The 23,659-nt window shown below is 56.6% G+C and overlaps 2 protein-coding genes across 2 annotated transcripts; one reads left to right on the top strand and one right to left on the bottom strand.

Annotated features, from left to right (window-relative positions):
- Window positions 1-1,879: 1,879 nt before the first annotated feature.
- PPIB (peptidylprolyl isomerase B) lies at window positions 1,880-13,192 on the top strand. Its single transcript, XM_050967449.1, has 5 exons — window positions 1,880-2,057; window positions 4,807-4,920; window positions 6,398-6,491; window positions 12,217-12,401; window positions 12,812-13,192. The coding sequence occupies exons 1-5, from the start codon at window positions 1,899-1,901 to the stop codon at window positions 12,932-12,934; spliced, it is 675 nt and encodes a 224-aa protein (XP_050823406.1). The 5' UTR covers window positions 1,880-1,898; the 3' UTR covers window positions 12,935-13,192.
- Window positions 13,193-13,835: 643 nt separating this feature from the next.
- Window positions 13,836-23,007, bottom strand: SNX22 (sorting nexin 22). Its single transcript, XM_050967452.1, has 6 exons — window positions 22,897-23,007; window positions 18,327-18,410; window positions 17,288-17,392; window positions 17,035-17,129; window positions 15,633-15,706; window positions 13,836-14,301 (listed from the first exon to the last, which is right to left on the bottom strand). The coding sequence occupies exons 1-6, from the start codon at window positions 22,966-22,968 to the stop codon at window positions 14,174-14,176; spliced, it is 558 nt and encodes a 185-aa protein (XP_050823409.1). The 5' UTR covers window positions 22,969-23,007; the 3' UTR covers window positions 13,836-14,173.
- Between the last annotated feature and the right edge of the window lie 652 nt (window positions 23,008-23,659).

The following is a 23,659-nucleotide window of genomic DNA, read 5'->3' as shown; positions in this document are numbered from 1 at the left end:
GGAGTGGATCACATCCACCCTGCTGAATTGGCCTTGTCAGCTCTGGTTCTTCACTTGTAAGGAAACTACCTTCTCTTCATGTGTCAGTATATTTATACCTGCACCTGTAATTTTCACTCATGCATCTGAAGAAGTGGGGTTTTTACCCATGAAAGCTTATGCTAGAATAAATCTGTTAGTCTTTAAGGTGCCACTGGGCTCCTCGTTGTCTCTGCTCTAACTAGCTGTAGCTGGGTCCTGAATGCATCCCTACCACGGTGAGTGAATACATGCCGCTAAGCTGTAGTTCCTGCCATGGGTTACTGTCAGGGCCGGCTTTAGGCCTATTCCACCAATTCCCCCGAATCGGGCCCCGTATCTAAGAAGGCCCCGCACCCAGTGAGAATCCCTTACCTGGCTAGAGGCACCTTTTTAATTTTTACTCACCTGGCAGCACTTCAGGTCTTTGGCGGCACTTCAGTGGCAGGTCCTTCAGTGCAGCTGAAGACCTGGAGCGAGTGAAGGACCCACTGCCGAAGACTCGGAGCACCGCCTGGTGAATACAAGCCCCACATGTTGTTTTACTTTTTTTTTTTTTTTTTTTAAGTCATCCTTGCTGGGCCCCATCGAAACTGTTCAAATTGGGCACCGCACATCCTAAGGCCGGCCCTGGTTACTGTCCTCTGCTTCCTCTTGTGTGCTGTAGGAGTAACTCAGCCCTGGACACTCCAAGGCCAGAGCTAGTGCTAGGCATAAGCAAACTAATTAACAGGGTTCAACAAAACCTAGGTAATTCCATGGAGAATAGGCCAGGATGGGCAGAGATGATGGCCCTCGCCTGTTTGCCAGAAGCTGGGAATTGCCAATGGGGGACAGATCATTTGATGATTACTTGCTCTGTTCATTCCCTCTGGGGGCCCTGGCATTGGCCACTGCCAGAAGACAGGGTACTGGCTAGATGAACCCTTGGTCTGATCCAGTAGAGCCCTTCTTATGTTTAGGGCCCGAGCAGCTCAAAAGGGCCCATATTTGCTTTTTATTGTAAGAATGTGGCTGTTTTAGTGGGGCGTGGGGAGGGAACATTCCTGCTAAGAGCCCCCAGGGGGCTAGTACCAAGCTGCATCACGCATCTGTCTCTTTGCAGAGAGCTGAGGAGCCCCCGCAGATGGCTGAGAGCCCCTTGCTCACTAAGTCAGGATCTGGTTTGTAGGGTGATCATATTTCCCAAAGGGAAAACAGGACACCATCTCCTCCTCTCTAAGCCAGGCTGCTTGCCGGGGTCCTGCCTTCCCTGAGCCGTGTCTCCCCACCCTGCGTGGGTCTGGCCCTGTCACTTCCCCTCCCCCGTCCCTTCCTCCACCCCCCACTATTGACAAAAGTGAGCATTTGCCCTGGCCCCCGACCCAGCTGGCAAGAACAAAGGGGCCAGTCCCCCCTTCTGCCAAAGGCGCGAGGCCGGGCGGGGCTGGGATTAGAAAAGGGGCCGTTCTGGTCACCCGGGACACACAGTCATTGGTCGGCTGGCCGCCGCCTAACCCGGCAGCCGGAGTCCCCGCACTGAGCGCGCCGCGTATCCCCCGTCGATGACACTTGGCCCAATCGGCGCGCGCCGCTGCGCCCGGCCTTCCGTGCCCGCTTCCCGTTGGCTAAGCTGTGGTCCAATGAGAAACTGGAAACGTGGCAGGCTCTAGGGCCGGTTCCTGGCCCCCCTCTGTCCGGGATGGAACGCGCTATCCTGGCTCGCTGGGGGGAGGAGCGTCGCCTCCCATTCGGGATCGATTGCTTCCTTCCGCCCGGCGCTTGTAGGCGGGGGAGCGATTCGGGCCGTACCACTGCCAGGGCGGGGAAGCGGAGGCGTAACCTCCCCGGGCCGGGCGGCGGGTGGGCGGGGCTGGTGGTGCGGCGCTCGCGGGTCCCGGATGCTGGCGGCGCGGCGGGCGCTGTGGCCTGGCTGCGAGCGCAGGAGGATGAAGCTGCTGGTGGCCGCGGCGCTGTTGGGCGGGTCGCTGCTGGTGCTGCTGCTACCGGCCGCTTCGCGGGCCGAGGAGCGCAAGAAGGGGCCCAAGGTCACCGCCAAGGTGGGCCGCCCCCCCCCCGCCGGATCTTCTCATCCCCCACCCTGCTTACCCTGCCTGGATCCCCCCCCGCCGGATCTTCTCATCCCCCCGCCCTGCTTACCCTGCCTGGATCCCCCCCCCCGCCGGATCTTCTCATCCCCCCGCCCTGCTTACCCTGCCTGGATCGCCCCCCCGCCGGACTTCTCATCCCCCACCCTGGTTACCCTGCCTGGATCCCCCCCCGCCGGATCTTCTCATCCCCCCGCCCTGCTTACCCTGCCTGGATCCCCCCCCCCGCCGGACTTCTCATCCCCCACCCTGCTTACCCTGCCTGGATCCCCCCCCGCCGGATCTTCTCATCCCCCCGCCCTGCTTACCCTGCCTGGATCCCCCCCCCCCCGCCGCATCTTCTCATCCCCCACCCTGCTTACCCTGCCTGGATCGCCCCCCCCCCCCGCCGGACTTCTCATCCCCCACCCTGCTTACCCTGCCTGGATCCCCCCCCCCGCCGGACTTCTCATCCCCCACCCTGCTTACCCTGCCTGGATCCCCCCCCGCCGGATCTTCTCATCCCCCCGCCCTGCTTACCCTGCCTGGATCCCCCCCCCGCCGCATCTTCTCATCCCCCCACCCTGCTTACCCTGCCTGGATCCCCCCCCGCCGGATCTTCTCATCCCCCACCCTGCTTACCCTGCCTGGATCCCCCCCCCGCCGGACTTCTCATCCCCCACCCTGCTTACCCTGCCTGGATCCCCCCCCCGCCGGATCTTCTCATCCCCCCGCCCTGCTTACCCTGCCTGGATCCCCCCCCCGCCGGATCTTCTCATCCCCCCGCCCTGCTTACCCTGCCTGGATCCCCCCCCCGCCGGATCTTCTCATCCCCCACCCTGGTTACCCTGTCTGGATCGCCCCCCCCCCGCCGGATCTTCTCATCCCCCACCCTGCTTACCCTGCCTGGATCCCCCCCCCCCGCCGGATCTTCTCATCCCCCCGCCCTGCATACCCTGCCTGGATCCCCCCCCCGCCGGATCTTCTCATCCCCCCCGCCCTGCTTACCCTGCCTGGATCCCCCCCCGCCGGATCTTCTCATCCCCCCGCCCTGCTTACCCTGCCTGGATCGCCCCCCCCCGCCGCATCTTCTCATCCCCCCGCCCTGCTTACCCTGCCTGGATCGCCCCCCCCCGCCGGATCTTCTCATCCCCCACCCTGCTTACCCTGCCTGGATCGCCCCCTCCCCCGCCGGATCTTCTCATCCCCCCGCCCTGCTTACCCTGCCTGGACCCCCCCCCCCCGCCCGGATCTTCTCATCCCCCACCCCCCTTACCCTGCCTGGATCGCCTCCCCTTCCCCTCCCGGCTCTCCTTATCCCCCCCCCCCCCGCAGGGCCTCCCCTTCCCTGCCCGGATCTTCTCATCCCCTCACCCCCCTTATCCTGCCTGGATCGCCGCCTCCACCCCAGGCCAGGCCTCCCCTTCTCCGCCCGGATCTCCTCATTCCACTCCTCCCCCCTTACCCTGCCCGTATCCCCCGCCCGCATCTCCTCATCCCCCGGGCCCCTTACCCCACCCTGATCTCCTCCCCGCCCGGGCCCGCCCTACCCCGCCCGGATCTCCCCGGGACCCTACCCCTCCTGGCCCCGAGCTTCGCACCCCAGCCGGGGCAGGCTGGACTCGGTTCCCCTAGAGCGGGACGCGATGCCCGCTGCCGGCCCCCGGGGGTTCGTGGGTCCCGAGGCCGGGTCCAGCCGTGCGGGGGTGGGTCGGAGCAGGGAAGGCTCAGACGGGTGCTCCTGAGCCGAGGGGTCCGTCCCTCCCAGCCGGGATCGCGCGGTCGCGGCTCCCCTGGGCAGCCAGCAGGGGCGGCGGGCGCCAAGGGTTGAGGGAGCTGAAGATGGCGGTGCCGCCGGCCTTTGTTAGTGTCTCGGTTAATCCCGGCGGGGGGGCTCGTCTGTCCGGAGCCCTGGCCAGCCCTGTCCCGCGCTCCAGGCGCAGATGGCATCAGCGGGGAGGTCTGTCGGAGGGCAGGGGGTGGGATGACAGGGTCCCTTTAAACCGCTGGAGTCTGGGATCTGCCGTACTCCCCCGTGGACGGGTGTGGGGCTGCGGGGAAGGGGCAGGCCAGCCTGTGAGGTGAGGCCAGCGCTGTTCTGGGAGTGGGAACCCCAAAAGTGAAGGCTCTGATGGCGAAATTCTCTTTAAGCCCATTCAGCCTGCTGCCATCTCACTGACTCAGTGCCAGGCCAGGGTGGGGGAACGTGATAGCCAAGCTTCCCTAGGCAGGAACCCCTGCCAGGCTTGGCTTAGGAGCCAGCTGGTGCATGAGTCTCTGTAATAGAAAGGTGTGTGGCTCCGAATATAGCCCTAGAGTAAAGAAGAGAGGCCCTGCCCTAAAGGGCAGATAGTGTGGTCTGATGGGGTTACTTGTGCTCCACATGGAAAGGGCTAATATCCTGCTTTTTAAAGAGGTCTGTACGGTGCAGCCAAATGAACACTAAAGGGCTCTGAGTTTTCTAACCCCTCCCGATATTGAGCTTAATCCTCTGCCCCTCATGCTGCTTCTCAGAGTTGGGGTGATTTACAGCTCAGGGGATGACTTGCAGCTGGATCCCATGTGCAGGAGCTGCTGTAACCCAGCCAGCCAGATAGGCTCAGTGCCTGGGCCTGGCAGATGGGGAGGTGTCATCTGACTGGCTCCATTTGGTATTCCAAGTGCCACACCATAGCAGGAGAAACAGGAATCCCTGGCTAACGCTGCCTCCCTTGTATCACAGGTGTATTTTGATCTGCGGATCGGGGACGAAGATGTTGGCCGGATCGTGTTTGGCCTTTTTGGGAAGACAGTCCCAAAGACTGTGGAGAACTTTGTTGCCTTGGCCACAGGAGAGGTGAATGGACCCCTGGGCAATGCCCCTCACTCCAGTTTTCCAGCTCACCCAGAGTTGCAGTGTGCATGAGTTGGTGTTGGTCCTGGGTGTGTGTACTCTCACCGACCGCCTCCAGAAGCAGGGAGAAAGTCAGGTGCTGGGCTGGGGAGCAGTAGGGAGCTTGTACCAGCAGCACAGGAGGTGTGCCTGTTGTCAGCATCCATATTAATTCCAGGCTGGATATGGTCACTGGTTGAGCAGGCCTTCCATTTCTCCTTGATGTGGGGTGCCAACTGCCTAGACGCTGGCTCAGAGGGTAGTTGTCCTTTGCAGGCTGATCCTGAGAATTATGCTCAGGTTTATCCTCAATACATGTGACGGGGGTGTTGCCTCAAGCCACAAAGACCTGTTAAAGGTCTAGCAGCAGTGCTCAGCATCCTGGTACTTCAGCCCCACTTTTGATACCCACTCTCTTCTAGTTCTGCCGGAGGGGGCGGGGAGTGAGTGGGGGAGCATGGTCTAGCCTAGGGGAGGCACCAAGATGCTTCCTGGTCTCCTGCTGCTGGGCTGCCTGTGAACCAAACCCCAAGGGAATGGCAGTGTGACATGTCTCCTTTTTTTTAATGTAACTGGCTATCAAAAGGCTGAAGCCTGGGGCCCGAGACTGAGATTTCTGAGTGCGATGCAGAAGACTGTTTGCTACACCCCTTCTTCACTGGGTAAGGTGGAGGGGTCAGTGCACCGCTGCCCACTGCAGTGAGAACAGATCCCTCACTGACTCCGAGCACCCCCTGCTGCTGAGGGCCAGGAAGTGTTCTCCAGCAGAGCCCTTGGCTCTGATCACTCACTCACCGAGGTGAGCACTGGGTTGAGGCCTTTCAGTGGGAGTTGGGTGTCGAACTCCTTTTGACCCTTCTAAAAATCGCAGCCCCTAGCAGTACTAAACTCTTCTCAGCTCTGCCTTGCACTGGGACTGCAGACAAGTCCCACTACCCTCTGGGCTTGCTGGGAGCTAAAGCTCTTGGGACCCTGAGTTGGGATGCACTGGAGAAGACGTGAAATTGCCCCAGGTTCCCATCTCTTCCCCTTCACCCAGCCAGCTCCTGTGCTTGCCCAATTGCCTGCCTCTGCACTGAATTTGCTACTCTCCCAGTAATCGCTGCTCAGCCTGCTCCCATTGAGCTGTTCCTGGACTCCCCCTCAACCCTGGCTTCAGGTTCAGGCATGCCGTGCTGCAGTATCAGTCACCTTTGAAAAGGTTTCTTCCCAACCATGAGGCTAAGGGACATAAATGAACAATCTAGACTGCAGCCTGAGACTGCAACCAGGAGGAAGATCTGGCTTCCCCCATCAGCTCAACCTGCCCTGTCTGCGGGGAGCACCTCTTTGGGGACATGGGCAGGCAATGAAGCAGTGATGAGGGGGCGGAGCAATCCCTTAGCTATTGCCCAGGCACTTGCTCCTCCCCTGGCCTCATGTTCACTCTCCTCTGTTTCAGAAAGGGTTTGGGTTCAAGGGCAGCAAGTTCCACCGTGTGATCAAGGACTTCATGATCCAGGGAGGAGATTTCACCCGCGGAGATGGCACTGGAGGTAATGCTGGGTTTGTGCCGCCCTGCCACTGTCCTGTGCTTCAGGCCATGAGCCTTACTCATGGACTCCCTCCGCTGTGAATCTGCTGCACTTGCCCAGTGCTCTACAGAGCCACTCTGGAGTTAGAGGCATAGGTGCTGACTCCATGGGTGTTCTGCACCCACCGGCAGCCAAGCTGCCCGCTCCTCGCCTCCTTTCCCCGCCCCCATATACTGTGTCCCTGCTCCTCCCCCTCCCACCCAGCACTTCCCACCCCCCACCGCCTAACAGACTTGGGGGGGTGGACATGGCGTGCTCAGGGGAGGAGGTGGAGAAGAGGCAGGGTCGGGGCGGGGACTTGGGGGAAGGGAGTGGAATGGGGGCAGGGCTGGGGTGGGAAACAGCAGGGTAGGGCGGGGACTTGGGGGAAGGGGGTGGAATGGGGGCACGGCTGGGGTGGGAAACAGCAGGGTAGGGCAGGGACTTTGGGGAAGGGGGTAGAATGAGGGCAGGGCTGGGGTAGGAAACAGCAGGGTGGGGTTGGGACTTTGGGGAAGGGATGGAAGGGGGGTTGGGCAGGACAGGGGCAGGGTCAAGCACCCACTGGGCAGAGGGGAAGTCAACGCCTATGGAGGGGTTCTCCTGAGTCCTGCCATTTCCCAGCACTCAGGCTCTTGCTCAGACACCGCCCTACCAGGCATCACCTTTGGTAGGGGGCTCCTGGCTGTTCTGTGAAAAAGGGTTTCCCAGTGAGCAGCCAGGCCTGAGCTGAAGCATCTCCCATCAGCTGTTGTAAGCAGAGCTCCAGGTTAGGATGGGCACCTCATTGAGAATGGGCACTCACAGAACAAAGTAATTATTGATGGATCCATCCCCAGTCATCCAGTCCCAGTATCTGGCAGTCTGAGGCTTAGGGAAACCCAAGCATGGAGTTGTATTCTTGATCTTGGCTAACAGCCACTGATGGACTTTTCCTGCATAAACTTACCTAGTTCTTTTTGAACCCAGTTATACTTTTGGCCTTTCACAACATCCCCTGGCATCGAGTTCCGCAGTGTGACTCTGTGTTATGTGAATACCTTCCTTTTGTTCGTTTTAAACCTGCTGCCTGTTCATTTCATCAGATGACCCCTGGTTCTTGTGTTATGTAAAAGGGTAAATAACCCTTACTCACTTTTTCCACCCCAGTCATGATTTCGTTGACCTCTATAATATCCCCCCTTACTCATCTCTTCCAAACTGAACAGTCCCAGGCTTTCTCTCTCTCCTCATATGGAAGCTGTTCCATCCCCCGATCATTTTTTTGTTGCCCTCCTCTGCACCTCCATTGCTAATATCTCTTCTGAGATGGGGTGACCAGAACTACATGCAGTATTCCAGGTGTGGGTTTCCCGTCGATTTATATAGTGGCAGTGTGATATTTACTGTCTTATTATCTATCCCTTTCCTAATGGTTCCTAACTTTTTTTTTAATACTGTCACTGCACATTGAACAGATGTTTTCAGAGAACCATCCATAATGACTCCAGGATCTTTCTTGAGTGATAACAGCTAATCTAGACACCGTCATTTTGTGTGTCTAGTAGGGATTATGTTTTTCAATGTGCATTACTTTGCATTTATCAACACTGAATTTCATCTGCCGTTTTGTTGCCCAGTCACCCAGTTTTGTGAGATCCCTTTGTAACTCTTTACAGTCAGTTGAGTAATTTTGTATTGTCTGCAAATTTTGCCACCTCTCTGTTTTACCCCTTTTTCCAGATCATTTATGAATATGTTGAACAGCACTGGTCCCAGTACAAATCTCTGCGGGACCCTACTGTTTACCTCCATTATGAAACCTGACCATGTATTCCTACCCTTTGTTTCCTGTCTTTTAGCCAGTTGCTGATCCATAAGAGGACCTTCCCTCTTATCCCATGACAGCTTACTTTGCTTAGAAGCCTTTGGTGAGGGACCTTGTCAAAGGCTTTTTGAAAGTCTGAGTACACTGTGTCCACTGGATCACCCTTGTCCACATGTTTGTTTGACTGCCTCAAAGAATTCTAATAGATTGGTGAGGCACGATTTCCCTTTTCAAAAACCATGTTGACTCTTCCCCAACAAATTGTGTTCATCTATGTGTCTGATAATTCCGTTCTTTGCTGTAGTTTCAGCCAATTTGCCTGGTACTGAAGTTAGGCTTACCGGCCTCGCCTCTGGAGCCTTTTTTAAAAATTGGTGTCACATTTATCCTCCAGTCATCTGGTACAGAAGCTGATTTAAGCGATACATTACTTACCACAGTTAGTAGTTCTGCAGTTTTATATTTTGAGTTCCTTCAGAACTGTTTAATTTATCAGTTTGTTCCAAAACCACCTCTATTGACACCTCATTCTGGGACAGTCCCTCAGATTTGTCACCTGGAAAGAGTGGCTCAGGTTTGGGAATCTCCCTCACATTCTCTGCAGGGAAGGTCAATGCAAAGAATTAATTTAGCTTCTCTAAAACGGTCTTGCCTTCCACAAATGCTTCTTTAGCACTTCGATCATTCAGTGGCCCCACTGATAGTTTGCCAAGCTACCAGCTTCTGATGTACTTAAAAATTTTTTGCTGTTTTTGTCTTTTGCTGGTTGCTCTTCAAATTCTTTTTTGGCCTGCCTAATTATGCTTGTCTTGCCAGAGTTTATTCTCCTTCCTATTTTCCTGAGTCAGATTTGACTCCCAGTTTTTAAAGGATGCCTTTTTGTCTCAGCCACCTCTTTTACTCTGCTTGGCCATAGTGGTATTTCTTGGTCCTCTTAATTTCTGTTTAACTTGTATTTATGTATTTTCCCTTTTTGAAGTTAAATGCTACTTTGGTGGGCTTCTTTCATATTCTTCTCCCCCCCGTGCCCCCCCCTGCAAGGATGTTAAATTTAATTACATTATGGTTGCTATTTCCAAGCAGTCCAGTTATGTTCACCTCTTGGACCAGATCCCGTGCACCACTTAGGACTAAATCACCCCTTGTGGCTTCCAGGACTAGCTGCTCCAAGCAGCATTTTGTCTTCTGCATCCTGTCCTGAGGGGATGTGTACCTAGTTAATATGGAGATAGTTGAAATCTCCTGTTACTATTGAGTTTTCTTTTGTTCTAGCCTCTGAGCCTTTCGCATTCCCCATCACCATCCTGGTCAGGAGGTCGATAGTATATCCCTCTACTATCTTGTTGTTCTTCAAGCATGGAATTTCTATCCACAGAGATTCTATGGTGCTATTTCATTCATTTACGATTACTATATTTGACTGTTTTCTTTTACATATAGTTCCACTCCCCCACCATGACCTACCTGGTCATTCCTATATATTTTGTACCCTGGTATTACTGTGTCCCATTGATGATCATTCCACCAAGTTTCTGTGATGCCTGTACTATCAAAAGCCTCATTTAATGCTAGGCACTCAAGTTCGCCCATCTTAGTATTTAGACTTCTAGCACTTGTGTACAAGCACTTATTAAAAATAAGTCAGTATTTAGTTGTCTGCCTTCATGTGATGTAACTGAATGGGACTCCTTTTCTTTTGACTTTCTCTTCAGCTCCCACCTGTATTCTCTCAACTCCTATCCTCTCCTCTTTATTAGGATATAGAGAATCCCCATTAATAATCTTCCCCTAAGAGAAATCTTTGCCTGAACCGTGTGCTCTTCTGTGCCCGTTGGCTTTCCCCCAGTCCTTAACTTAAACTCATCTACAACCTTTTTAATTTTACTGGCCAACAGTCTTGTTCCATTTTGGACTAGGTGGAGCCTATCCTTCCTGTGTAGCTGCTTCCTTTCCCAAAAGGTTCCCCGGTTCCTAATAAAACTTAAAACCCTCCTCCCTCCACCATTGTCTCATTCCCGCATTGACACACTGCAATTACGCCTGGCGACTGGCCCTGCATATGGAACTGGAAGCATTTCAGAGGATGCTACCATGGAGGTACCTACCAGCCTAAATTTGGCCTCCAGAACCTCTGTCCTGCCTTCTCTGTGTCACTGGTATCTACCTATACCATGACCACTGGCTCCTCCCCAGCGCTACATATTAATCTAGCTAGATGTCTTGAGAGATCTACAACCTTTGCACCCAGCAGGCACTTCACCATGCGGTTCTCCTGGTTATCACAAATCCAGCTGTTTGTGTTTCTGATGACTGAATCCCCCATTACTGTCTCTTCCTAATAACTGCGTCCCCTCCCCTAAAGAGGCATCCTCACTGCGACAGAACACATGACATTATTTAGAAGGAGGGTCCCAACCATGGGATCGGTTCCCTCTGCTCCACTTTGATGTTCTCCTTCCCCAGGACTTTCATCCTCCTCAGCAGCACAGAGGCTGTCAGACTGGATGATGGGGCTGCTCTCCTGGGTCCCAGAAAGTGTTCTCTGGGTACCTCTCTGTCTCCCTTAGCTCCTCCAGTTCAGCCACTTTGGGCTCAAGTGCCCATAATCTGTCTCTAAGGGCCGTGAGCTGCTTGCACTAAATGCACACGTGCCATCTACCCACAAGGCAGGTGGTGGTAATAATAGGTATATCTCCAATTATTATATATATATCTCCTAGAACTGGAAGGGACCTTGAAAGGTCATCGAGTCCAGCCCCCTGCCTTCATTAGCAGGACCAAGTACTGATTTTTGCCCCAGATCCTTAAGTGGCCCCCTCAAGGATTGAACTCACAACCCTGGGTTTAGCAGACCAATGCTCAAACCACAAACTGGGTAGCCCCCGCTCTGCTGATGGACTTCTGCCTGCATTGTTTTTACTCTTGCAGCGTTTTTTTGGAGGAGAGGGAGGTTTTATTGGCAGAAATCCCTTGCAAAACTGTAGTTCGCTAGCTCCTCTGGTTGCTTAGGAGCTGGCTTTTTAACCCCCTGTTCTCCTTTATGGTCCCTTGACAAAGGGGCAGGACTACTCAATGAAAGGCTGGCAGATGAGAACCTTGTTAAGAAGCTCCCAGCCTGGCCTAGCAGGTGGCTAGGCTCAGCACTCAGCCCCCGCAGACAAACCGACCACACTATGAACTTCAGTCAGTCAGTCAGGCACACAAAAAGAGAACAGACAAGAAGCTCCACCAAGGGTCACTTAGTCACTCCGGCTCGCTAGCTCTAGCAGCAGCCCTTTGGTGCAATGTATCTTGGCTCCCTACCCTGACCCTTGCACTAGCAGCCAAGTGGGCACGTGGCAAAGGATGGGCACTAGATGCCCTTAACAGTTCAGTCTCCCTGGGGGAGCCCTGGCCAATGAGCCTTACACAGGAACTAGGAGGGCTTCTGCCTGGGACCCTTCCCTCTTGTTCATTCCTAAAGCTGAGCCACTGCTGTTCAAGCAGAGACTAGCTCATTACTGCAGATCTGTGTTGTGACTTGCAGAGGGTGGGTGTCCCCTGGCTCCCGCCCTGGAAGCTGTCTATGGAACGGGACCCATCCTTGTGTTTGGAAAGCGCTCATACTACAGCACTGCTTTTAGCCACAGCCCAGTCCACCCATCGCCTGCCAGCATGGGGCTCCCTGACCATATCTGTCACTTCCCCTCCCTCTCAGAGGGTGTGTTGGTTCCTGTAGATGGAGGGAGCACTGCCCAGCAGCCTCACCGAGGAACTGAGCCCTGCATGATGGGGGGGTCTCTTCTCCTTGATGCAGGTTGCTGCCTCTCTGGATGTGCTAATACGCTCCTTTGGTGCCAGCAGAGGGAGCTTACCTGCATGGAACCCATGACTAAGCTGCCCCTTTTCTCTCGTTGCCAGGCAAGAGTATCTATGGTGACCGTTTCCCTGATGAGAACTTCAAGCTGAAGCACTATGGACCTGGCTGGGTTAGCATGGCCAACGCTGGCAAGGACACCAATGGCTCCCAGTTCTTCATCACCACAGTCAAGACCCCCTGGCTGGATGGCAAGCATGTTGTGTTTGGCAAAATCCTGGAAGGGATGGTAAGGAGAACCCCAACCTTGTGGAGGGGAGATGCTGGGGGGATGTGGGGTGGGGGAAGCACCCTTCCTGGCATGGCTTATCCATAGTGGCTCTGTGTGCCCCAGATGGAATGGGGCCTGGGCAGCATGTTAGACTTTGCTAGAGGGCCAGACAGAGCCCATAGCTGCTGTGTCCCTGGAAACAAAGGCTGAAGGAGGTGAGTCTAGTATTGTCCTGGCTCCTGGGAGTGGAGGCTTCTTATATATGTTTTCTGGAGCAGGCCTGAGGGTGAGACAAGGGAACAGCTGGGAGTTAGACTTGGTGCTTGCCAGCTGGAGAAGGGAAAAGGGTGGAAACACCCCTCTCAGCTTTGGCTGTCAGGGGACCCTGTGGGTAGGCAAATCCCATCCTCACTGTGGGTGTCTCCTAGGATGTGGTGCGGAAGGTGGAGAACACCAAGACGGACAGTCGGGACAAGCCCCTGAAGGATGTCACCATTGCTGACTGTGGCACTATCGAGGTGGAGAAACCATTTGCCATTGCCAAAGAGTAAACCATCCTGCCCCAGCACCAGGGCAGGGCCATGCAGGCAGAGCTGGCCTGTGAAGGGCTGGGGCCTGTGATTCTCCACAGGGCCCCTTGGATCTAGCTACCCTCTGGGTAGCTGTATCCTGCCACCAACCTCCTGCCCGGCCTCTTCTCCTGTTCTCTGTGACCCAACACATTCTGTCTGGCCAGCAGAGGGGGTGTGGGTCCATCACTTTTGTAAGAAGCACATGCACTAATAAATGTGATCAGTGTGTTTTTTATAGCACTGCCTGGAGTGGACTTCCTGTAGGGCCTGAATGTCCCCTGGCCTCTGAGAAGGCACAGCTCACAGCCCCTGCATAAATAGCTTCTTCCTGAGCAGGGCAACAACCAGCCTTTGGCTTCTTTTATGCCTCACTACTGTGGCTAAGGTGTTTGAACAGTGACCTTGGAAGCATCTGACCTGCTTTGGACCTCATGCAAGGCCAGCATGGTGTCTGCACCTCCCCCTCTATTGCAGGGTGGTGCCTCAGGAGCAGGAAGTGCAGCCCCTGCCAGTTAGCACAGTCCCTAGGACCCACTCATTCTCCCCTCGTGAGTACATCATCCCTCCCTTGGTTAAGGTGTGGCACAGGCAACAGACCCAGTGGTGGGGCTCTGCCCAGTACCTTGTCCATGAGAACATCCTGTGGTTGCAATTAGGCTTCTGTCTTCTTTCACCCCTTGGCTGAGAGGCCAAACAGGGCATGTCACGCACAGTTTATGGGCCCTAGGTTCTAGTCCCAGATAAACCAGCAGCAATTTCCAAACCAGACTTGAGTGATTTATTGTCTATACACATCTGCAAGCTCCCTTTAGCCTCTGGGAGACCAATCCTTCCCCATGGGGCTCTGCAGGGGTCTAGGACCCCACCCGCTCCTGCTCTAGGTAGCCATAAGCACTGGCATTGAGCCTGGCCATCCCAGCCAGAGTGCAGCTTGCAGCACTTCCCCATGCTGTGGTCAGAGATGGCACTACTGGAGCAGCTAGGGTCTGGCCTCACAGCTGCCCTGTTCATTAGAAGTGCTTCCAGCCCAGTCTTCATGTGCATTAGGCACCAGCCCCCAGACTCAGCAGCATCTCCCTCTTTTGTCCATCACCCCATGCCAGGGAAGGCACAGCCACTGAGATACAGGCGCAATCCCTAGGTAGAACAACCGAGCAGTGCTCCTACTCCAGTAGTGGTGCTGGTGAAGCCTGAGCAATGTCTGTGTGGCGAATACCCTCAGGAGCCCTGCTGGCTAAGCATGTGGGGCCCTGCCAAGCACTTCAGGGCGGCCTTCTCCCAGCAGCAGCTTGCTGGTCTGTAGAAGCCTCGCAACACACCACTCAGAACTATGTCTGGCAGCAGCTCTGCAAAACAGGAGAGGAAAGGGGTTAAAAGTATAGCTGTTTCTTGGCAGCAGCAGGAAGACTGGAACTAGACCAAGGTCTCAAACATGCAGCCCACCAAGCTCCCCACACCACCCTCCCATCCCACCCCTCTGCCTACCTCCAGGCCAGGAGTGGGCAAACTAAAGCCTGCAGGACTAAATTCAGCCCTGCAGGATTGCCCCCTATGACGCTGCGAGCCCTGTGCCACTCAAGCAGCTGACAGCACGTAGGAGGCAGAGGGCTCCTGTGTTGGCTTACTTAAGGTACCACCCCCCACAGCTCCCATTGGCCAGGAACAGGAAACTGCGGCCAATTGGAGCTTCCTGGAAGATACCTAAAGGAGCAGCAGCAGAGCCCTGTGCCCACCTCCGCTCCCCCAGGGGCCGTGGTTCTGGTTGCTTCCTGGAGCTGGACTAATGGAACTGCAGCTAACCTATTCCAGCCATCACCCATGCTCCCCGCTGGCCTAGCTTGTCTAAAGGGTTCCAAGAAGCCCTTTACAAGCTGAGCCAGGTTCTAGGCTGCATGTTACCGCAGGACAGCACTTCACACACAAGTAGAGCATGTCTAACAGCAGCCTACGGCACTGCATGGCAGGAACTAGAGTATTGTCTGCTTCTGAAACAACGGGAGGGGAAATTAAGACAGCAGAATAGACCCTACTGCAAAATTTGGCAAAAAACTTCCCCTTAAAACTCCAACCGTCCCAGGCCATTGTTTTAGACTGTGCAGCTGTGGGCAGTTTTTACATCTTCTTACCAGGGCCTTTGCCCTCTTCCCAGCTTTATAGGGGAGGATGGAGCAGGGGGTGGTTAGAAAAATATTTTTTCTCCTGAAGACCGTTCCTGCCTGGCACACTTGCGTGGGCAAGATGCCACGCTGCAACAGCTGGACTGCACAAGAGGGAAAAAGTGGTCAGGCCCCACAGAGACCTTTGTTCCTCTTGGTTTTGTGAAATGTGGGGAAGCAGGTGGGTCCTGCTCTGCTCCCGGTAACACTCAAATGGCCGCTGTGCGGGCAGCAGTTGTAGGGTTTAAACCTCATGTACTAGCCAAATATGCTGCCAAGGGGCAGTTTTGTTGCAAATGTGAGAGAAGAGAAGATGGGCAGGGGGCAGCACCTCACAGTACACCCCTCCTTAGTAAAGGGAGCCAGCTTGCAGGATGCCAGCATCCCTTTGGGAGCAGCAAACACCCAGAAGAGGCTCTTGGCAGCAGCCTGCCCAGGAGCAGGGGAATCCGGGCCCTCAGCCCAGCACACAGCATTTCCATTGCATCACCTGCCCCAGGACCCCAGTGCCCCTGCCTTACCTGTGGAGGAGGGGAGCACATATGGGTCTTTGTGGAAGATCATAACCGGCCGGTGGGAGAGCAGGAAGCCATGGCTGCAACGAGAGAGGCCGATGAGGACCTGGCTGTTCTGGGGCAGTGACATGAATGGCTAGTGAGAGCAGCCTGACAGGCTCCCCCCACACACCTCCCCAGTGCCTGGGTCCTGGCCCATCTGCATGGGGGTAGGCATGGGGCACAGTTCACTAGTGCCCAGTGGGGCTCTCAGGCACCTGCACTGTAGTTCCAGGGCAGGTTCCCTTTTGCTCTATAAGGGGGCTCCTTAGTGCAGCCCATCTTCCCCCATCATATCGGCTCTTCCAGCCAGCAGGGGATTTCCTTTCCCGCAGGGATCTAGACAAAGCGTTGGAAAGTGGCTGTTTCTTCCAACTGAACAAGGGAGCTGAGCTGAGCTCCCACTGTTGGGAGAATTGTTCTAGAAGCAGCCAGCCACCAGGGGGTGCCCTTGCCCTGCAGGCGACCCAGCTAGCAGAGACAAGGCCAGCACAGGCAGTAGGCTCTGGCAGTGAGCCCATGAGCTAGGACCCCCATCCAGAGCTTGACGAGGTCAGCCAGAAACTGAGAGCCCTGCCATCAGCCCCCTGCAGCTGGAGCAAGGTCCCAACTGTCGCATTGGGAGGAGCACAGGGCCTGGGAGGAGGCAGAAGAGCGACTTATCTCTCCTCAGACTAAGTCACACAGGGAGCTGCAAGAAAACAGCCAAGGGAGTGATGGGCCCAGGCCCTTGGGGGTTGGAGAGGGGACAGGTGCTGCCCTCCCCTATGTGTCCAGAGCTGAGAGAGGGACATACAACCTTGGAGACATCAGGGACCAGGTGCATCTCATCTGTGACTGAGTTTGCATGCCGGCAATTTAAATCTGTCCTAGGTAGGGGAGCACAAGTTCAATAGCTGCTAAGAGCTGCAGCTGATGCCCTGTGTTGGTGCACTCAGGGCAGGGCTGCTAAGACAGCCCCCTGCTGGAGAGGCACAGAACTGCTCTGCTGCACAGGTGAGAGGCCACAGCCTAAGGGGCTGAGCAAACAGGTAGAAATCCCCATTGTAACACATTGTCCCTCCTAGTCAGGCAGCCTTAGCCTGCCTTCAGGGGAGCATGAGCAGTTAGCCCCGTTTCACGGGTGGGGAAATGGCATTCAAGAGATGGGATGGGACCTTTCCAGGGTCATCTAGCAAGTCACTGGCAGAGCTGGGATTAGAACCTAGTGGCGCCAACTAGGCAATGATGCCTCACATGAACACTAACCCCGCCAGCCCCTCCCATGCCCAGGGAGGGCACCAAGGAATCACTTGAGCTCCCTGATGTCCCAAATTCATTGGAGACTTTGGCTTCCACCAGTGGGCGCCCCAGGCCTCGGGAAACTCACTTCAGACTGCTGGCCTTGGCATCCTGCTGAAAGTGCCTGAGCTTCAGGAAGTCCAGCAGTTCCTTAGGCAGCTCCTTGTTGTAGTACAGGACGCCCTGCAGCAAACAGAGAGTGGGCAGGTTAGAGCTTGCCAGAGCCCCTCACCCCAGCAGAGAGCACTTGGGCCTTTCTAAGGGAGCAAGCCCAAATCCACTCCAGCAGGCTCAAACCCAACAATGGAGTCCCAGGCGCGGGCTGTGAGGAAACATCCTACCTGAATGTAAACCTCCAGGCCCTGCCGCCGCTGCTCCTGCACCTTCGACATCCAGTTGGGGACTCGCTTAGGGGGGAAATCTGGGACCTTGCACATCTTCTTTATCTAGGGCAGAATGTGGTGTTACCATCAGACCGAGCCACAGCCCACCTGCTGCTTGTAGCCACAGGACACCAGGGTCCTGTGGGGCCCTGGGCTAGAGGCTCTGCTCTGGGGATCCATGTACCCCACCATGGCAGGAGGACCCCTCTCCTCTCTGACACAGCAGCATTGAGCCCCCTCAGGAACTGCAAAGGTCTCTTCTCCCAGCACCAGCAGGGATGGCAGCATGCCCCCACCTCTCCAACATTATGCCCCAGCTGCTAGTTCATCTGCTTGGGTGGGCCCCAGCATTCCTCCCCTCCTGCCGGGATCCTCTATCAGGATGGTGCTGGTGAGGCCCCCAGGGGTTTTTGCATGAACACCCCTGTGAGATAACGCAGGTCCCCTTCTCACAGGGACAGGCTCAGGCAGGTGTCGCCATGTCAATTACACTCTGTCATATTTTCAAGCCCTTTTAAAAAAAACAAACAAACCCACAGAAGGTGAGTAAACAACACCTCAGCTCAGGCTGCTGCTGCCCAGGCCTTAATCTGGCGCTGACTGAAGGGCCATGGGCCCCAGGCACAGTGCAGCAGGGGGAAGAGAACTACATAGAGCTCCATGTTATCCCATCTCCCCGTTTCAGTCACACAGGGCTGTGGGCAGGGACACAACTTCCCTTGTAATTGGCACGTGCCCAATCCACGAGCATACCGAGCATACCCCGGTGGAGCAGAACATGGACAGGGAGATAGACTAACATCTGGCAACACATGTGTGGAGGAAATGCTGCCAGACAGCACGTTTGCAGGATGAATTCTTCAAAGGCAGCAGCTGGGCCCTGTGGCAGTGGAAAGATCAGTTCCCTGGGGTTTGCTGTGCAGCACTGCAGGTGGCAATGGTAACGTGGAGTTAACCCCCACTCCCCATTCCAGCTGCTTGCCCAGCCGGCCCTCACCCTTTTATGCAGGGCATGGAACTCGCTGTAGCGCTTCTCAATGGTATGTTTCCGGCCATTGCACAGCACCTCCACCGTAAACACCTGCAACGGCACAGGAGAGATGTGAAACAGGCCTGACAGGCCCCAGTCTTAGTGCAGAAATACGTAATAAGAGCATCTCATTCCCAGTACCCCCAGCCCCCTCGACTGGAGAAGAGACATTGCTTCCCTGCAGCCCTTGGGTGGGGCAGCTGCTCACAGGGCTGTGAAACTGCAGTGTTTGCTTAGCAGTAAAGCAGTTGTGTTCCCTCTCCCAGAATGCACTGCAGCCGCATAAGCACAATCCAGTGTCAGGCTGAAGCAAACAGAGTCACAAAAGGCTCTTTCAGAGCAGGCTCTGGCTCCAGCTGAGAGGGGAGCAGTGCAGCTACAGAAACTCCCCTCTTGCAGGGCACAGCACTGCCATCCTTAGCATCTGCAAACTGGCTGAAAGGCCTCATGCAACTGACAGGCCAGCACAGCTCAGCTCCCTGAACTCAGGAATCCATCGCATCTCCCATTCTACCGCACCCTGCACAGCAGAGAGAGAGGAGATGCTGCCACCATCACATGTAGGGTGCAGCATTGTCATAAACAGATAGCTAAGGGTTAATGTCTCTTTCACCTGAAGCACCTGACCAGAGGACCAATCAGGAAACCGGATTTTTTCAACTTTGGGTGGAGGGAATTTTGTGTCTGAGTCTTTGTCTGTCTGCCTGCTTTCTCTGAGCTTTGGAGAAGTAGTTTCTACTTTCTAGTCTTCTGTTTCTAAGTGTAAGGACAAAGAGATCAGATAGTAAGTTCTATGGTTTCTTTTCTTTGGTATTTGCATGAATATAAGTGCTGGAGTGCTTTGATTTGTATTCTTTTTGAATAAGGCTGTTTATTCAATATTCTTTTAAGCAATTGACCCTGTGTTGTATCATCTTAATACAGAGAGAACATTTGTATGTATTTTTCTTTCTTTTTATATAAAGCTTTCTTTTAAGACCTGTTGAAGTTTTTCTTTACTTCAGGGAAATTGAGTCTGTACTCACCAGGGAATTGGTGGAAGGAAGAAATCAAGGGGAGATCTGTGTGTTGGATTGCTAGCCTGATTTTGCATTCCCTCTGGGGGAATAGGAAAGTACTTTTGTTTCCAGGACTGGAAACAGAGAGGAGGAGTCCCTCTGTGTAGTTTCACAGAGCTTGTGTCTGTGTATCTCTTCAGGAGCACCTGGAGGGGGGAAGGGAAAAAGGATTATTTCCCTTTGTTGTGAGACTCAAGGGATTTGGGTCTTGGGGTCCCAGGGAAGGTTTTTCAGGGGGACCAGAGTGCCCCAAAACACTAATTTTTTGGGTGGTGGCAGCAGGTACCAGGTCCAAGCTGGTAACTAAGCTTGGAGGTTTTTTCATGCTAACCCCCATATTTTGGACGCTAAGGTCCAAATCTGGGACTAAGGTTATGATAAGCATGCTCTGCCTGAGCAATGCACAGCTACATCAGAGTTACGCTAGGGTAGCACATGAAGAATTGCAGCCAACTGGCACTGCAAGGAGGCTGGGACATAGCTAGGAATTGGGCCAGACCACCAGGCTTAACACCCACCTGTCAAAGAGTGCCAGCGATCATTAATGATCAGCTGTCAGCACTGCCTCACATTGGAATATGGCCCTTCCAGCAGCGCAGTGCCCCATAGCTCCACACAGAGCAGCAAAGTGAGCATCAATACCATGGCAGCTTGGAGGTCTCCCATCTGAGGGCTGACCATGTTTAACCCCGCTGAGCACATGAAATCTGACAATGGCTGCACAATTGCACACTGTGAGTGCACGCGTCCGTCTGACACACGGTGGCAGGTAGAGCCAAGCTAATGCAGCAAAGCTGTTCTCATGAGCCCAGTACTGTTTGCCTGCACCATGCTCACACCCTTCGAGCATTCGTTTCGCTCCTCCTAGTGTTGGACTCAGCTCACACGAACACAGCAGGCAACAGGTCGCACACGCTCCTCTCACTCAAGGGGCTGGAATTGGGTCTCTGGCTGGGCAGTTGCCCAACATGGCTGGATAGGACCCCAAAACCCCTCACCAGAGCCCTGGCAAAGAGGACAATTAAATGAACGAGGCAGGATCTGGCCATGGCCTCCCCAGCCATAACAGTACAGAATTACTCAGTGTCTCACAGCAACACAAGTCAAACTGCAGCCAGCACCCAGCCTAGATGGCTCACAGCAGCCTCATCTCCTGCAAGTGACTTTCAAACCAGGCCTGGGCAGCCAGAAAGGAGGGCGTTCAACATCTCCTAGAATTCCTGCAAGAGGCCCTCAGCTCCCTCTCTCTCCTCCCCCATAACCCCCCCACACACAGGCTAAGCCCCAGGGGCTCCTCAGTCCTTCCTCATCCAATCAGGGAACCAAAACAATCTCACAAACAACTTGCTGGGACCAGCTCACAGACCCCCCAGCCTCCTGGTGCTGCCCAGATGAGAAGACATGCTAGTGCATGCCAGGGGCACAGTGACCTGCTTGTACCCATGCTGGGAGCAAGACACGGGAAGTCCCTTAGGTCGACACCCACGGCTGGGCTGCTGGCCAAGCACACACGCAGTGAGGCAGACCCTGTTGCCAGTCACATCAGGGCTGTCTCTCTCCAGCAGAAGCGGGACATGAAGGGAGCCTGACCCAGCATAACAGGGCTTGGGCAGGCAGGGAAGGACACTGTAGCTAAGACAGCCAGCATGCTCCATGGATTTATAAGCAGGGAAACAGCAGGAGTGGAGAGTGGTGTTGCCTCTGCACACAGCGCTAGTGAGACCATTCCTGCATCCTCTCAGCCTGATGCTGATGGGACACAGAGGACTGCAGAGCAGAGCAGGCCCAGACAGTGCAGGCAGTAGTGAAGTTTGATCCGCTTGCCTTCCCCAGCTGCAGGAAGTGAAGGGGGGAATGTTTAACAGCTGTGCAGATAGACAGCCACTAGCTGGGGAGAGGCTGTTGAATCAGCAGGTTGGGAAAACGTTGAGTATGTTGGCTGGCACCACATGGGGCTTCTTCTGCAGCCTGCTTCTGGCGAAGGCAGGGAGCCCATAGGCCAGCACAGACCCCTCGGGCTTAGGGCTGCAGGAGGCAGGAACGAACAGAGAGAAAGTGAACTCAAGTCCCCAGCCCAGGCCACGCTGCTGCCAATCAGCCAGGCAGGCCAGGGAGTTTTACCAGCTCCCACCTTATCAGTGTCCGTGGAGCAGGGAGGAGATGATGGGCGGCTGCTGACTGATGCCATAAAAGGGCCGGGGGCGGGGGGCGCCTCCGGGCCTTGCTTCGCCCTGCTCCATTGCCCTCCCATGCAGACGGATGAGCTGCGGAGGAGTTATTGGAAGGGTTTAACCCTTTCCCTGCCTTACAGAGGGCTGGCATGTTTATAACCAGACAGGGACTTGTGCTTATGCCACACGCCAGCCCCAAGTTCTGTAGCTTTTACACGCTGCTGAGCTGGGGGGTTAACCCACAACTCCTGAGCCCACAGCCAGCTGCAGCGCTGGGGGTTAGTGTCCCAGCAGCACCTGGCTCCTGCAGAGCCCCAGACTCCGACCCTGGGAGAGCAGCAAACACACAACTCTCCCCCCGCTGGGCCGGAGGGGTCTCAGCCCAAGGAGCTGGGACAGCGGGGTCCGGGGGATTGCTGCGAGGGCCAGCAGGGGGCGGGCCAGACCCTGGCTCCCGGAGCCCCCCGGGGGGAGGCAGAGAAAAGCCACTGGTCACTCGCTTACTATTAACTGGCTGGGCCTCTCCCTGTGCACGGGTCTGGGCTGGCGGATGGGAACCGCTAACCAGGGGCGGCCCCAGGCACCAGCGCAGCTCGCGCGGGCCGTGGGGGCTGCAGGCTTCGGGGACTGCCCTGCTTGGGGCGCAAAACCCCTAGAGCCGCCGCTGCCGCTAACTACTGACCTGGCTCGTCCCCCTCCAGCCCCTGTTCTCCCCGGGGGAGGGGGACACTACTGCGCCCGCGGCCCTTCCCTCTCCACCCCCCGGGCAGAGCCTGAAGAGGGTTATAAGGAAAAGTTGCCACAAGCCCCCCCGGTGGCAGGAGCGAGGGGAGCCCTGGGCCAGTCGCGCCATAGGGCGGAGCCAGCCCCGGCCCTGGATTTCTGTTACTCATTAATGGGGCCGGGGCACTAGCAGGGAGAAGCGCTGGGGTCTCCAGGCCCCACCTCGGGCTCCTTGTGCACTGGCCCCCCGGCGCGGCACCCTCGGCTCCCCCGGCCCCGGCGCGACGTGACCCGGCTGCAGACCTGGGCTGCGCCAGGCCCCGGCCCCGGGACTCCGCACCTGCGGGAGGAGCCCGCGGGCCGCAGCGACGCGCCCCACCTCCGCCACCCCGGGCCAGCTCCCCGCAGCCAGGTGCGGTCCGAGCCGGGCCCCCCAGCCGCGGGGCCGCACGTGGGCGCCGGGCTCAGCCCGGGTGCTCCAGGGCGACGCGCCCCGCGCCAAGGGGACCGGGAGCAGCGGCTGGGAGGCGGGGGAAGGAGCCAGCAGCAGCCCGGGGACCCCCAGGACCGGACCCGACCCCTCACCGTGTGCGTCTTCTCCGGGCTCGGTTCGGCCTCGGCCCCCGGTCCCACCGCGGGGATAGACACCGCGATCATCGCGCCGGCAGCTGGGCCGGGCAGCCCGCTCCATTCATATTCGCCTGGGCCCCGCCCCGGCCCGCCCCCGGGGCCAGCCCGGAGCACGCGTCGAGCCCCGCTGGGGACTGGCCCCCGGAGTGTCCCCACCGCTCCCCGCCGCCCCCCCCCCACCTGCCCGGAGCACGCGTCGAGCCCCGCTGGGGACTGGCCCCTGGAGTGCCCCCCCCCGCTCCCGGCCGCCCCCCCACCTGCCCGGAGCACGCGTCGAGCCCCGCTGGGGACTGGCCCCCGGAGTGCCCCCACCAATCCCAGCGCCCCCCCCCCCACCTGCCCGGAGCACGCGTCGAGCCCCGCTGGGGACTGGCCCCCGGAGTGTCCCCACCGCTCCCAGCGCCCCCCCCCAACCTGCCCGGAGCACGCGTCGAGCCCCGCTGGGGACTGGCCCCTGGAGTGTCCCCACCGCTCCCAGCGCCCCCCCCCCCCCACCTGCCCGGAGCACGCGTCGAGCCCCGCTGGGGACTGGCCCCTGGAGTGTCCCCACCGCTCCCCGCCGCCCCCCCCGTGCCCAGCCCCTGAGAGAGCCTGGGGCCTGGCACCCAGGGGCCGCACCATAGGGGGAGCGGGCGCCCTGCCCCACGGTTAGCCTGGCACCAGGCCACCACATCACCCAGCTGGAGCCGGGCACCTCTGCCCTGTCACCGGCTTTAAT

Source organism: Gopherus flavomarginatus, chromosome 9 (assembly GCF_025201925.1).
Source record: "Gopherus flavomarginatus isolate rGopFla2 chromosome 9, rGopFla2.mat.asm, whole genome shotgun sequence".
NCBI classification, from domain to species: Eukaryota; Metazoa; Chordata; order Testudines; family Testudinidae; genus Gopherus; species Gopherus flavomarginatus.
The sequence above is the reverse complement of the archived record's forward strand: the minus strand, read 5'-3'. Positions and strand labels throughout refer to the sequence as shown.

Coding starts and splice junctions, on each gene's coding strand:
- PPIB (XM_050967449.1), top strand. CDS start 1,899: ATGCTGGCGGCGCGGCGGGCGCTGTGGCCTGGCTGCGAGCGCAGGAGG. Junction 4,921..6,397: donor TTGCCTTGGCCACAGGAGAG/GTGAATGGACCC, acceptor CCTCTGTTTCAG/AAAGGGTTTGGGTTCAAGGG. Junction 12,402..12,811: donor GCAAAATCCTGGAAGGGATG/GTAAGGAGAACC, acceptor GGTGTCTCCTAG/GATGTGGTGCGGAAGGTGGA.
- SNX22 (XM_050967452.1), bottom strand. CDS start 22,968: ATGATCGCGGTGTCTATCCCCGCGGTGGGACCGGGGGCCGAGGCCGAA. Junction 17,130..17,287: donor GCCTGGAGGTTTACATTCAG/GTAGGATGTTTC, acceptor TGTTTGCTGCAG/GGCGTCCTGTACTACAACAA. Junction 14,302..15,632: donor TGTGCTCCCCTCCTCCACAG/GTAAGGCAGGGG, acceptor CCTGTTTTGCAG/AGCTGCTGCCAGACATAGTT.